The sequence below is a fragment of the Taudactylus pleione genome, unplaced genomic scaffold (assembly GCF_031769625.1).
Source record: "Taudactylus pleione unplaced genomic scaffold, aTauple2 ptg000473l, whole genome shotgun sequence".
NCBI lineage: Eukaryota > Metazoa > Chordata > Amphibia > Anura > Myobatrachidae > Taudactylus > Taudactylus pleione.
Genome location: NW_028284875.1, coordinates 11,184,567 through 11,198,872, shown reverse-complemented (window position 1 = coordinate 11,198,872; position 14,306 = coordinate 11,184,567). Strand labels below are relative to the sequence as shown.

Here is a 14,306-nt window from a genome sequence, read left to right as displayed (position 1 = left end):
ATCTCACAAATGTTATTCTGTGTGATCCAAACTTCAATTTGTCTGTCCATAACACATTTTTCCAATATTCCTCTGTCCAATGTCTGTGTTCTTTTGCCCATATTAATATTTTCCTTTTATTGGCCAGTCTCAGATATGGCTTTTTCTTTTCCACTCTGCCTATAAGGCCAGCATCCCGGAGTCGCCTCTTCACTGTAGACGTTGACACTGGTGTTTTGTGGGTACCATTTAATGAAGCTGCCAGTTGAGGACTTGTGAGGCATCTATTTCTCAAACTTCAAACTAGAGACTCTAATGTACTTGTCTTCTTGCACAGTTGTGCAACAGGGCCTCCCACTTCTCTTTCTGGTTAGAGCTTGTTCGTGCTGTTCTCTGAAGGGAGTAGTACACACCGTTGTAGGAAATGTTCAGTTTCTTTGCAATTTCTAGCATGGAATAGCCTTCATTTCTAAGAACAAGAATAGACTGTCGAGTTTCAATTGAAAGTTCTCTTTTTCTGGCCATTTGGAGAGTATAATCGAACCCACAAATGTGATGCTCCAGATACTCAACTAGCTCAAAGGAAGGCCAGTTTTATAGCTTCTCTAACGAGCAAACCTATTTTCAGCTGTACTAACATAATTGCACAAGGGTTTTCTAATCATCCATTAGTTTTCTAACGCTCTTAGCAAACACAATGTACCATTAGAACACTGGAGTGATGGTTTCTGGAAATGGGCCTTTATACACCTATGTAGACATTCCTTTAAAAACCAGACGTTTGCTGCTAATATAGTCATTTACCACATTAACAATGTATAGAGTGTATTTCTAATTAATTTAGTGTTATCTTCACTGAAAAAAACTGTGCTTTTCTTTCAAAAATAAGGAAATTTCTAAGTGACCCCAAACTTTTCAATGGTAGTGTATATATATTTACGATTATTTATACTATTATGATGTATCATTTTATAGCATATGTATTAGCATATTTCAATATTTATACAATATTCCCCAACCCTTATATACCCTTTTATAGTATCTATTAAAATAATTATTAAGGCAGCCAGCATATTCCAACAATATAGAGCCAGTCCAGGTTGAACACTTGATCAATAAAGGGCCAATCTGGATTGAGACAGTCTTTACCATAGCATGTGGGTCCATACCAGCTTTACTGGTAAAGACCGTATGGCTTTACACTTCCGTTGGCTCTCCCTGGCAAATAGTAAATATTACCCCTGAGGAAGCCTTCTTTAAGGTGACACACGTTGGCTACCCAGCCTCACCTCCTCTTACCTTTATTGACACCCCGAACCCCTGGAAACCTGCCCTGGGAGACCAGCCACAGAGAGCTTTATAAGATAAGCACCTTCTTTTTTACCTTGTGTTAATTTTAATGTGCATTTCATTAATAGATCTAAGTTGATACTTACTACACTATGGTAGCAAATCCTTTGCATTACTAAAGTGCCAGAAAATTGTGAATGTGGTGTATATTGAGTCCAGGACAGAGGAGTTACAGGAGAAAGACGTCTAGATTTGGAGTCTGGTGTTCGTCGCAAGTTGTTATATGATATGCTTACATAACAAGCGTATACAGGGTACGCATATATATTGGAATCTAAAGTAATTTACATTGGTTATCTTAGCTACTACACTATCAGGCGCTCGCCCCTTTTCCCCCTTTTCTCCACATTTCTACTACAAACCGTCCAAACTAAATGGTCGACAGAAAAGACTGAGCTGCCATCCTTTCCAAAGAAGACGCACAGTGTAGTGAACTATTCCCCAGGTTCAAAATTTGAACATATCCCAGTACAGCAATACAGCACCAAAGTTCCACCTTTTTGTTATATATATATATATATATATATATATATATGTGTGTGTGTGTGTGTGTATGTATATATATATATATATATATATATATATATGTGTGTGTGTGTGTATATATATATATATATATTTATATATGTGTGTGTGTGTGTATATATATATATATATATATATATATATATGTGTGTGTGTGTGTGTGTATTAGGGGTGTGCACCGACCACTTTTTGTGTTTTGGTTTTAGATCTGGATCTTTCTTCGTGTTTTGGATCTGGATTGGTTTTGCAAAAACCACCCTTCCGTGTTTTGGGTTCTGGGTTTTGTGTTTTGGATCTGTATTTTTTTTAAAAAAAGCATAAAAACAGCTAAAATCACAGAATTTGTGTGTTTTTCTGCTCCTATGCTATTATTAACCTCAATAACCTTAATTTCCACTCATTTCCAGTCTATTCTGAACACCTCACACCTCACAATAGTGTTTTTATATCCAAAAGGTTGCACCGAGGTAGCTGGATGACTATGCTAAGAGATACGAGTGGGCGGCACAAACACGTGGTCCATCTAGGAGTGACACTGCAGTGGCAGACAGGATGGCAGTTTGAAAAACTAGGCCCCAAACAGTACATAATTCAAAGAAAAAAAAGAGGTGCAAGATGGAATTGTCCTCCCACCCACCCTTATGTTGTATAAACAGGACATGCACACTTTAACAAACCAAACATTTCAGCGCCAGGGTCTGCCACACGACTGTGGCTGAAATGATTGGTTCGTTTGGGCCCCCACAAAACAAGCTGGCAATTAATCTGTCCCTGCACAAACTGGCTCTACGGAGGCAAGATGTCGTCCTCATCCTCTTCATCCACCGATTCCTCACCCTCTTCAGTGTTGTGTACATCCTCATCCTCACAGAGTATTAATTCGTCCCTGCTGGAATCCACAACCACAGGTCCCTCTGTACGTTCTGGAGGCTGGTCTCCCTGGAAGAGTTGATAATTCATTTTATGAACATCATCTTCTCCACATTTTGTGGAAGCAACCTCCTACGCCTTTCGCTGACAAGGTTCCCGGCTGCACTAAACACTCTTTCGGAGTACACACTGGAGGGGGGGCAACTCAGGTAAAATAGAGCCAGTTTGTACAGGGACCTCCAAATTGCTTCTTTTTCCTGCCAGTACAGGTACGGACTGTCTGACATGCCTACTTGGATGCTGTCACCGATGTAATCCTTTAACAGACAGACGCACGCTTGTCGCTGCTGCTTTGAGGATGCAAGTGCGGCTACAGCCCACACAATTCACAAAGACAGAAAAAAGAAGAAGAATATTTTTATTGTTTGTGTAGCACACTTTGAGGGTGTCACCACCCTTTAACAGACAGATGCACGCTTGTCGCTGCTGCTTTGAGGATGCAAGTGCAGCTACAGCCCACACAATTCACAAAGACAGAAAAAAGAAGAATATTTTTATTGTTTGTGTAGCACACTTTGAGGGTGTCACCACCCTTTAACAGACAGACGCACGCTTGTCGCTGCTGCTTTAAGGATGCAGGTGCGGCTACAGCCCACACATTTCACAAAGACAGAAAAAAAAGAACAATATTTTTATTGTTTGTGGAGCGCACTTTGAGGGTTACACCATCCTTTAACAGACAGACGCACGCTTGTCGCTGCTGCTTTGAGGATGCAGGTGGAATCTTGACGGGATTTGGAACCGGGGACACATTACCTCCATCAATTGTCTAAATCCCACTGCACTAATGGCGGATACCGGACGCACGTCTAACACCAACATAGCAGTCAAGGCCTCAGTTATACGTTTTGCTTCAGGATGACTGCTGTCGTACTTCATCCTCATCGCTAGGGACTGTTGGAGTGTCAATTGTTTAGTAAAAGTAGTGATGTTCCTACTTCCTCTCTGGGATGATGAACAACTCCCAGCAACAGCACTAGGAGGAAGTGGTTCTTGATCTTTCCCTATTTTATTTTTATCGGAGAAAGTTTGGTCCTCCATTTATGTTATATTGATATATACGTGCGGCTAAAGCGCACACAAACACAGAAAATATTTTTTTATTTTTGCTGGAGAGTAGTGCACTTTGTGGGTTACACCACCCTTTAAGAAATGAGCCAGCCGGCTCTTTACTTATGGGACACAGGCGCACCTTGGCGCTGCTCCTTTGTTGATGCACACCATTCACAAACACAGAAAATAATTTTTTTTTTGGTTTGGACTGGAGTGTACTTTGGGGGTTACAGCACCCTTTAACGGTCAAGCCAGCCGGCCTTTTACTTATGACACAGGCGCACGCTTGGCACTACTTTGTTGATGCACGTGCGGCTACTGCGCACACAATTCACAAACACAGAAAATATTATTTTTTTGGTTTGGAGTGTACTTTGGGGGTTACAGCACTCTTTAACGGTCAAGCCAGCTGGCCCTTTACTTATGACACAGGCGCACGCTTGGCACTACTTTGTTGATGCACGTGCGGCTACTGCGCACACAATTCACAAACACAGAAAAAATATGATTTTTTTAGCACTTGGGGGGAGCACCCCTGATGGACAGAGCACCCCCTGGACTACACTACAGCACCTCTTTAGGACTGGGACACTGCACAGGACTTTGGAGTGGACACAGCCCCTATGGAGAACTGACTGCACAACACAGTCCACCCAGCCCCTATGGACTTTGAAGTAGTGGACACAGCCCCTATTAACAACAGCAGCACAGCACAACACAGCCAGCCCCTATGGACTTTGAAGTAGTGGACAACAGCAGCACAACACAACACTACTCTGCACTACACTACACAGCCCAGCCAGCCCTAACTCCCACCCTCCCTCTTCACTGTCCACAGCCGAGTGAGAAAATGGCGCCGACGATGGTACCTTATATAGGATCCGAAACCCGCGAGACCCGGAAGGCGGGATGATGACGTTTTGCCTCGATTTCAGATCCGAGTCAGGCGGGAAAAGTCGAGCCTGACTCGGATCGGCCTCGGATCGGGGGGGCTCGGGGGGGTTCGGATTTCAGAAATCCGAACCCGCTCACCCCTAGTGTATATATATATATATATATATATATATATATATATGTTAGGGGTGTGCACCAGCCACTTTTCGTGTTTTGTGTTTTGGTTTTGGATCTGGATCTTTCTTCGTGTTTTGGATCTGGATTGGTTTTGCCAAAACCACCCTTCCGTGTTTTGGGTTCTGGGTTTTGTGTTTGGATCTGTATTTTTTTGAAAAAAAGCATAAAAACAGCTAAAATCACAGAATTTGTGTGTTTTTCTGCTCCTATGCTATTATTAACCTCAATAACCTTAATTTCCACTTATTTCCAGTCTATTCTGAACACCTCACACCTCACAATAGTGTTTTTATGTCCAAAAGGTTGCACCGAGGTAGCTGGATGACTATGCTAAGAGATACGAGTGGGCGGCACAAACACGTGACCCATCTAGGAGTGGCACTGCAGTGGCAGACAGGATGGCAGTTTGAAAAACTAGGCCCCAAACTATACATAATGCAAAGAAAAAAAAGAGGTGCAAGATGGAATTGTCCTTGGGCCCTCCCACCCACCCTTATGTTGTATAAACAGGACATGCACACTTTAACAAACCAAACATTTCAGCGCCAGGGTCTGCCACACGACTGTGGCTGAAATGATTGGTTCGTTTGGGCCCCCACAAAACAAGCTGGCAATTAATCTGTCCCTGCACAAACTGGCTCTACGGAGGCAAGATGTCGTCCTCATCCTCTTCATCCACCGATTCCTCACCCTCTTCAGTGTTGTGTACATCCTCATCCTCACAGAGTATTAATTCGTCCCCGCTGGAATCCACAACCACAGGTCCCTCTGTACGGTCTGGAGGCTGGTCTCCCTGGAAGAGTTGATAATTAATTTTATGAACATCATCTTCTCCACATTTTGTGGAAGCAACCTCCTACGCCTTTCGCTGACAAGGTTCCCGGCTGCACTAAACACTCTTTCGGAGTACACACTGGAGGGGGGGCAACTCAGGTAAAATAGAGCCAGTTTGTACAGGGACCTCCAAATTGCTTCTTTTTCCTGCCAGTACAGGTACGGACTGTCTGACATGCCTACTTGGATGCTGTCACCGATGTAATCCTTTAACAGACAGACGCACGCTTGTCGCTGCTGCTTTGAGGATGCAAGTGCGGCTACAGCCCACACAATTCACAAAGACAGAAAAAAGAAGAAGAATATTTTTATTGTTTGTGTAGCACACTTTGAGGGTGTCACCACCCTTTAACAGACAGATGCACGCTTGTCGCTGCTGCTTTGAGGATGCAAGTGCAGCTACAGCCCACACAATTCACAAAGACAGAAAAAAAAAGAAGAATATTTTTATTGTTTGTGTAGCACACTTTGAGGGTGTCACCACCCTTTAACAGACAGACGCACGCTTGTCGCTGCTGCTTTGAGGATGCAAGTGCGGCTACATCGCACACAAGTCACAAACACATTAAAAAAATAGTTTTTTATTTCTTGGAGCACTTTGAGGGTTACACCACCCTTTAACAGACAGACGCACGCTTGTCGCTGCTGCTTTGAGGATGCAAGTGCGGCTACAGCCCACACAATTCACAAAGACAGAAAAAAGAAGAATATTTTTATTGTTTGTGTAGCACACTTTGAGGGTGTCACCACCCTTTAACAGACAGACGCACGCTTGTCGCTGCTGCTTTGAAGATGCAAGTGCAGCTACAGCCCACACAATTCACAAAGACAGAAAAAAGAAGAATATTTTTATTGTTTGTGTAGCACACTTTGAGGGTGTCACCACCCTTTAACAGACAGACGCACGCTTGTCGCTGCTGCTTTAAGGATGCAGGTGCGGCTACAGCCCACACATTTCACAAAGACAGAAAAAAAAGAACAATATTTTTATTGTTTGTGGAGCGCACTTTGAGGGTTACACCATCCTTTAAGAAATGAGCCAGCCGGCTCTTTACTTATGGGACACAGGCGCACCTTGGCGCTGCTCCTTTGTTGATGCACACCATTCACAAACACAGAAAATAATTTTTTTTTTGGTTTGGACTGGAGTGTACTTTGGGGGTTACAGCACCCTTTAACGGTCAAGCCAGCCGGCCTTTTACTTATGACACAGGCGCACGCTTGGCACTACTTTGTTGATGCACGTGCGGCTACTGCGCACACAATTCACAAACACAGAAAATATAATTTTTTTGGTTTGGAGTGTACTTTGGGGGTTACAGCACCCTTTAACGGTCAAGCCAGCCGGCCCTTTACTTATGACACAGGCGCACGCTTGGCATTACTTTGTTGATGCACGTGCGGCTACTGCGCACACAATTCACAAACACAGAAAATAATTTTTTTTTTGGTTTGGACTGGAGTGTACTTTGGGGGTTACAGCACCCTTTAACGGTCAAGCCAGCTGGCCCTTTACTTATGACACAGGCGCACGCTTGTTCACTACTTTCTTGATGCACGTGCGGCTACTGCGCACACAATTCACAAACACAGAAAATATTATTTTTTTGGTTTGGAGTGTACTTTGGGGGTTACAGCACCCTTTAACGGTCAAGCCAGCCGGCCCTTTACTTATGACACAGGCGCACGCTTGGCACTACTTTGTTGATGCACATGCGGCTACTGCGCACACAATTCACAAACACAGAAAATAATTTTTTTTTTGGTTTGAACTGGAGTGTACTTTGGGGGTTACAGCACCCTTTAACGGTCAAGCCAGCCGGCCCTTTACTTATGACACAGGCGCACGCTTGGCACTACTTTGTTGATGCACGTGCGGCTACTGCGCACACAATTCACAAACACAGAAAATATAATTTTTTTGGTTTGGAGTGTACTTTGGGGGTTACAGCACCCTTTCAGCCGGCCCTTTACTTATGACACAGGCGCACGCTTGGCACTACTTTGTTGATGCACGTGCGGCTACTGCGTACACAATTCACAAACACAGAAAATAATTTTTTTTTTGGTTTGGACTGGAGTGTACTTTGGGGGTTACAGCACCCTTTAACGGTCAAGCCAGCCGGCCCTTTACTTATGACACAGGCGCACGCTTGGCACTACTTTGTTGATGCACGTGCGGCTACTGCGCACACAATTCACAAACACAGAAAATATTATTTTTTTGGTTTGGAGTGTACTTTGGGGGTTACAGCACCCTTTAATGGTCAAGCCAGCCGGCCCTTTACTTATGACACAGGCGCACGCTTGGCACTACTTTGTTGATGCACGTGCGGCTACTGCGTACACAATTCACAAACACAGAAAATAATTTTTTTTTTGGTTTGGACTGGAGTGTACTTTGGGGGTTACAGCACCCTTTAACGGTCAAGCCAGCCGGCCATTTACTTATGACACAGGTGCACGCTTGGCACTACTTTGTTGATGCACGTGCGACTACTGCGCACACAATTCACAAACACAAAAAATATAATTTTTTTAGCACTTGGGGGGAGCACCCCTGATGGACAGAGCACCCCCTGGACAACACTACAGCACCCCTTTAGGACTGGGACACTGCACAGGACTTTGGAGTGGATACAGCCCCTATGGAGAACTGACTGCACAACACAGTCCAGCCAGCCCCTATGGACTTTGAAGTAGTGGACACAGCCCCTATTAACAACAGCAGCACAACACAGCCAGCCCCTATGGACTTTGAAGTAGTGGACAACAGCAGCACAGCACAGCACAGCACAACACTACTCTGCACTACACTACACAGCCCAGCCAGCCCTAACTCCCACCCTCCCTCTTCACTGTCCACAGCCGAGTGAGAAAATGGCGCCGACGCGGGTACCTTATATAGGATCCAAAACCCGCGAGACTCGGAAGGCGGGATGATGACGTTTTGCCTCGATTTCAGATCCGAGTCAGGCGGAAAAAGTCGAGCCTGACTCGGATCGGCCTCGGATCGGGGAGGGCTCGGGGGGGTTCGGATTTCAGAAATTCGAACCCGCTCACCCCTAATATATGTGTGTGTGTATATATATATATATATGTGTGTGTGTGTGTGTGTATATATATATATATATATATATAAAGTGTGTGTATACTCTATATGTTCATATGAGTGTGTGTATATATATATATATATATATGTGTTTGTGTGTGTATATATATAAGTGTGTTTACTCTATATGTTCATATGAGTGTGTGTATATATATATATATATATATATAAAGTGTGTGTGTGTGTATACTCTATATGTTCATGAGTGTGCGTGTGTATATATATAAAGTGTGTGTATATATATATAAAGTGTGTGTATACTCTATATGTTCATATGAGTGTGTGTGTATGTATATATATATATATATATATATATATATATAAAGTGTGTGTGTGTATACTCTAAATGTTCATATGAGTGTGTGTATATATATATATATATATATATAATTAGTGAAAAAAACTCAGTCAAGCGTGTAAAGCACTTGCTCCGCTTCTTTTCCTCATGGCAGATTTGTTTTTATATCTGCATAGCCTCAGATAGTGAGAGCTTTGCAGAAGGTTTAAAGGGCCATTGTCACATGCAATGGAGGGATGTGTGGGTGCGAGAGTCGTTTCTCTTGAGGGGGGGTCCAGTGCTTTCAGTGTACCGGGCCCCAAGATTTCTGTTGCTGGCACTGCATAAGGGGGACTGTATAAGGGGCACTGCATAGGGGAGCACAGAATAAGGTTTCACTACTGGGGGCACTGTATAAGGGTGCGCTAATGGAGGCACTGTATAAAGGGCATATTGCTCCCCAAAAAAAACATAAATTCACACTGACTCCCACATTAAGAATAAATATAAATTTTTTGACACCTACCTGTCCCTCATCGGCTGACACAGTGTAGAGCTGTCAGCACAGCAAAGTACAGGCAGGCGGGCTGGATGTCGGAGCTGGCGGGCAGGCTGGCGGGGTGGTTGGGCTGGCTGGCAACGTGGCGTGCCTGACCTGTGATGTCATGCCGCTGCGTCTACATAGGTCACGGCCCATCCGTGGCTGAGCTTCCCAGAATAGCTCAGCAGCAGCTCTGCCCGATCCACAGTACTTAATCTGACCGCCGGCTCTGTTCGTGCTGCGGCACACTGAACAACCGCCCAGGCCCGCCAAGAGCCGTGGCGGGCCCCGGTAATAGGGGGCGTGGCCTAATAGCTGGAGGCTTAGCCACGCCCTCTTGACAATAGAAATAAAAGATTTGCACCGCCGCGAAGCGGTGCTGCGCGCTGGGGAGGTGGGCGCTCTGAGCCCCCTCAGCCCGGCGCAAAGCCAGGGGGGGCGCGATCAGTGTTATCGCTCCCCCGCACAGGCACAGGAGACTGCTGTGGCTGCTCCTCAGCAGCCACGAGCAGTCTCCAACTGCAACTCAGCACACGCTGTGTGCTGGGCTGCTGTGAGGGGGGGGCGGCGCCAGGCCCCTCGAAGGCCCAGGCCCGGGTAATCTGTACCCGTTCCCCCCCCTCTCAGTGACCCTGCAACCGCCCAATACACACTAGTGTGCCACGGCACAGCGGTTGAAAACTGCTGCTGTAGGTAGATGAATAAACCGAACATATGCTTCCTTCCAAGTACATTGTATTGCCATGGACATGGACTTATGTAAACATATTGAGTTTTGACAATGACAGTTACTGAAAATGTTAATGCTAATCCTGACATGCGTTAACATAATAATACGCCTCTGCCAAATTAATAAAAAAATGTCTTACTTACTAGCAAAGACCTGGATTTATATTGTGAATGTTTCATAATTGTGTTTGGAAATAGCTGCAGTCATTACCATGGTATATCTGCTATATAAGAAGAACAGTAACAAACAATATATGAGTAATGTTTATGTGTACTTATAGATGTTTCTGTATTAAATGTGATCACTGTATTATTACATCATGTACAGTATTATTTTCTTTACTGAGGAGTCTTTGAAAACATGTTTTTGTATGTGATACAGTTACACTGTATGAATTTGTGTTATTGTGTTTATGCAGATTGGATGCTTTCTTGATAGCAGTTGCTGGAATGAAGCTGCTGCGATCCTGTTTTTGCAATCCCTTCAACCAATATGTCACACTAGGATTTACAGCTCTATTTTTTCACTTTGATTATGGTGCTATTTCTGAGAGCTTTTTGTTGGATTTTTACATTATGTCTATTATGTTTTATAAGGCAAGTATTTGTATTGGACTTGCAATGGAAGCATTTTATTCAAGAATGTTTGACTTTTTTTATTGTTATACAATTTTTTTTTTCAAAAGCAGCAATGTGAAAACATGCTAATGCAGCAGGTGGCATCTAAGGAGACGAGAAGCCTCCTGACAGTATTACCTTCAGCTATCTGAGTAACCCTGAAGTTACTCAAATTGGCCCTCGAAGCTCTGTAGCCAAGACCAGGAAGTCTGCGCCTTTCTGGTCTCGCAGACCCTGGCCTCGGCACTCCCAGAACCAAGGCCGGTGCTGCCCCCACCCTGCTCCCAAACATCCTCTGTGGCTCAGGGGGCAAGTGTCCTACCATCGGAGATGTACAGAAACCATCGGATTAGTGTACATCTCTGAATGAGGCCTTGAGTTCCACTGTGTAAATAACGTACATTACCTTATTACTTAATTATACTTGAAATTGGCAGATAAAACAAATGTTTTCCAATGTGTTATTAGAGAGGTCCGCTCAGTGATACTTGTACACGGGGCTGTTTTTCTGGAAAAATAGGTTCAGAAACTGTGGGTGGAGCTACTGGGGGTGGAGCTTTAGAAAAACAGTTATATATACATTTTATATACTTTTATTTATATATATATATATATATATATATATATATAGTATTTAGATAAGAATGCACTCAAAAGGGTCTAAAACTTATCTTATGGAAATTACATTTTGACCCAGGACATTACGTCATAGTTACTGAGAGGTTCAGGTACTGAGTTCCTGCTGAAAAATAGCCCTGCTTTTACATACTTCTTGGTTTTTCATTGCTATGTATTACAATGGAGATCCATCCCTTGCAGATTACCTGACTACTGTACCTTTACTCACTTTCCTTTATTTACTTCACTCACTGATTGCTGCACATCGTCGTACAAAGATTCCATTGCTAAAGTGTTTCAAAAGTTCTTAAATTGTCAGTGCGATTTAGTGTAAGTCAGTCATTGTCATTATGAGTCTATATAAATGTGCGTTTGTGTGTCGGTCTGTGTAAATATTAGTCTGTGGGGGCGTTATTCAGAGTCTCACGCTTTGCCGATGTTCACGGATTCCAGCAATTTGTTGCTATTGTCCTTGCACAAAAATCCCTAAAAATATCCTGTGGCGCATTCATGAGACAGAGTGTACGCACAAATGTGATTGAGGCGCCCAGTATTAGAAATGGCTTAGAAAAGTGCTGGGCGTTCTAGGAGGTGGCTAAACTGATACACAGAGATGGTCCGTCTTATGTCACTGGTGTAAGATTCAGTGGTGATGTCTAAAGACGCACCGGGCTGTATTACAGCATGTACAGGCGCTGAAAGTGGGCGACTCAGTCCTTACACCGATGTACACTAGCAGCATAAGCATAAAGTCACAGATGGGATGCTGCCAAAGGGCTGTGTGTCCGTCTGTGTAATGTGAGTCTGTGTGCATTTGTCTGATTAGGAGCCAATGTTTGTAAATTACAACTTGAATATTTTAAGGAAAAATAGTCCTTACTTTACATTATTAGTAATGTTAGTATTTATCCAGGAATTACATAAACAATAGGGGTAAACTATCCCAAATGTATCCTGCCCAATGCTTTCTTTTCTTTAACTTTTAACTTAACATTGTTTGTTTTCTTAACATCCTCCCAAGGCATTATCTCTAGGGCTATGACATACATCACCGTCCCTGCATCGCACCACGCTGTCCATATTGCCTCTCCATGGTTACTCTCATCTCTTACTAACACTCATGGGGGAGATGAATCAAGCCTTGGAGTGAGCTTCTGTCTTTTAACTGGCACAGTCTTTGGGCAATTACTCCACTTTATCTCTCTCCAAGGCTTGATACATCTCCCCTATGGACTTTTTACCTATCTGTAATCATTAAATGTAAATTGATCAATCTATCGCCAGAAAATAAAAGGTCACATATCCAATTATTATCATTTTTATCTCTCTCTACTCCTGTTTATATCAGCTGGTGATATGTCACCAACACAAGAATGAGTCACCCGCCTCTCCCACACATGTACATCTGATTGACAACAGGAAAGTATTACAGCAAACCTCAAACACATCACCTGTCTCCCATTACTCTTTAAATGCTTTAAACATACCCGACAGAATGCACACTTGGTTTGTGACCTCTTTCTCAATCTCTTATGTTAGGCATATACTATACAATTATTTGTCAGACATCTGTTTAATCTGGCTGGTTGGAATGAAATCCTGGTGATGTATGGGAGCAAATGACATTGGACCATATGGTCCCAAACACTAGAAAACAGACAAAAACGATTGTTCAAATTGGTTAAATTTGTTTGTTTTTTGTCCATTTTCTAGTGTTTGTGCGCAAATGGCAGATTGTCATTTCCTTTCATACATTACCAGATTTTCATTCCAATCAGCCAGATAGGACAGATGTCTGACAGACAATTGTAGAGCATATACCCAGCATTAGCAATAAAATAAATATGGCTCATGTGATCAGACACTGCCTCTCCTGCCTGGAAGCAATAAATAAGATGTACACTTTCCAATATTTGGAGTTTCCAAACACAGCCACGTACCCTTTCAAAGGGGTGTGTAGTCAGAACAGGTTAGAGGGTTTCATCCCTCAAAACACCCTACAGTTGCTGTACACACAACTCCTGCTCGCCATGGTCAGTGGGGACATATAGCCCAACTTCCTGTGTGTCAGATTGCAGAACATGCTCTTAGGTAATTATCTGTAAAATTTGTAAGGTATATTTGCACATATTATACATGTACTGTAGATTGTGGTTTTTTTTTAAATTTAAAATAAACATTACTGTTATTTTCTATGCCACTGCATTGATGTTATTTATTACTTGCTTTTTCTCTCCTAGATCTGGGACCTACTTTACAAGATGAAATATGTATTAACCTATATTGCACCATGGCAAATCGCCTGGGGATCATCATTTCATGTATTTGCTCAGTTTTTTGCTATACCTCGTATCCTTTTTTGTTATTAAGATATTTAAAGTATACAGCTATCACATAAACAAAGTTACTACTGAGCTTAGTACCTAATCTTATATGTAAAATCATTGGTCTGTTTGTTTATTTATGTTGTCTGTCTGTGCGGTTTTGCATTCGGACACCGCTGCACCGATTGGGATGAAATCAATGCGAGATGGTCCAGTTGGATCCAGTCCAGGTTTTAGGGGGGTTAGGGTCCCGGTTGGACCTCCGGCTGCGCTGGGCAGAACTTTCACCCAGGGAGCCTGTTGTGGGCCTTCCACTGGATGGATTTAGACGACATCACATAATTT

The 14,306-nt window shown here is 43.1% G+C and overlaps 1 protein-coding gene across 1 annotated transcript in view; it reads left to right on the top strand.

Annotated features, from left to right (window-relative positions):
• Positions 1–14,306, top strand: part of PCNX2 (pecanex 2) — a 449,190-nt gene that overhangs the window by 282,788 nt on the left and 152,096 nt on the right. The window contains exons 21-22 of the mRNA XM_088448947.1: positions 10,821–10,998; positions 13,878–13,986. Of these exons, the coding sequence (XP_088305073.1) occupies positions 10,821–10,998; positions 13,878–13,986 (287 nt within the window). The remainder of the gene's footprint in view (positions 1–10,820; positions 10,999–13,877; positions 13,987–14,306) is intronic.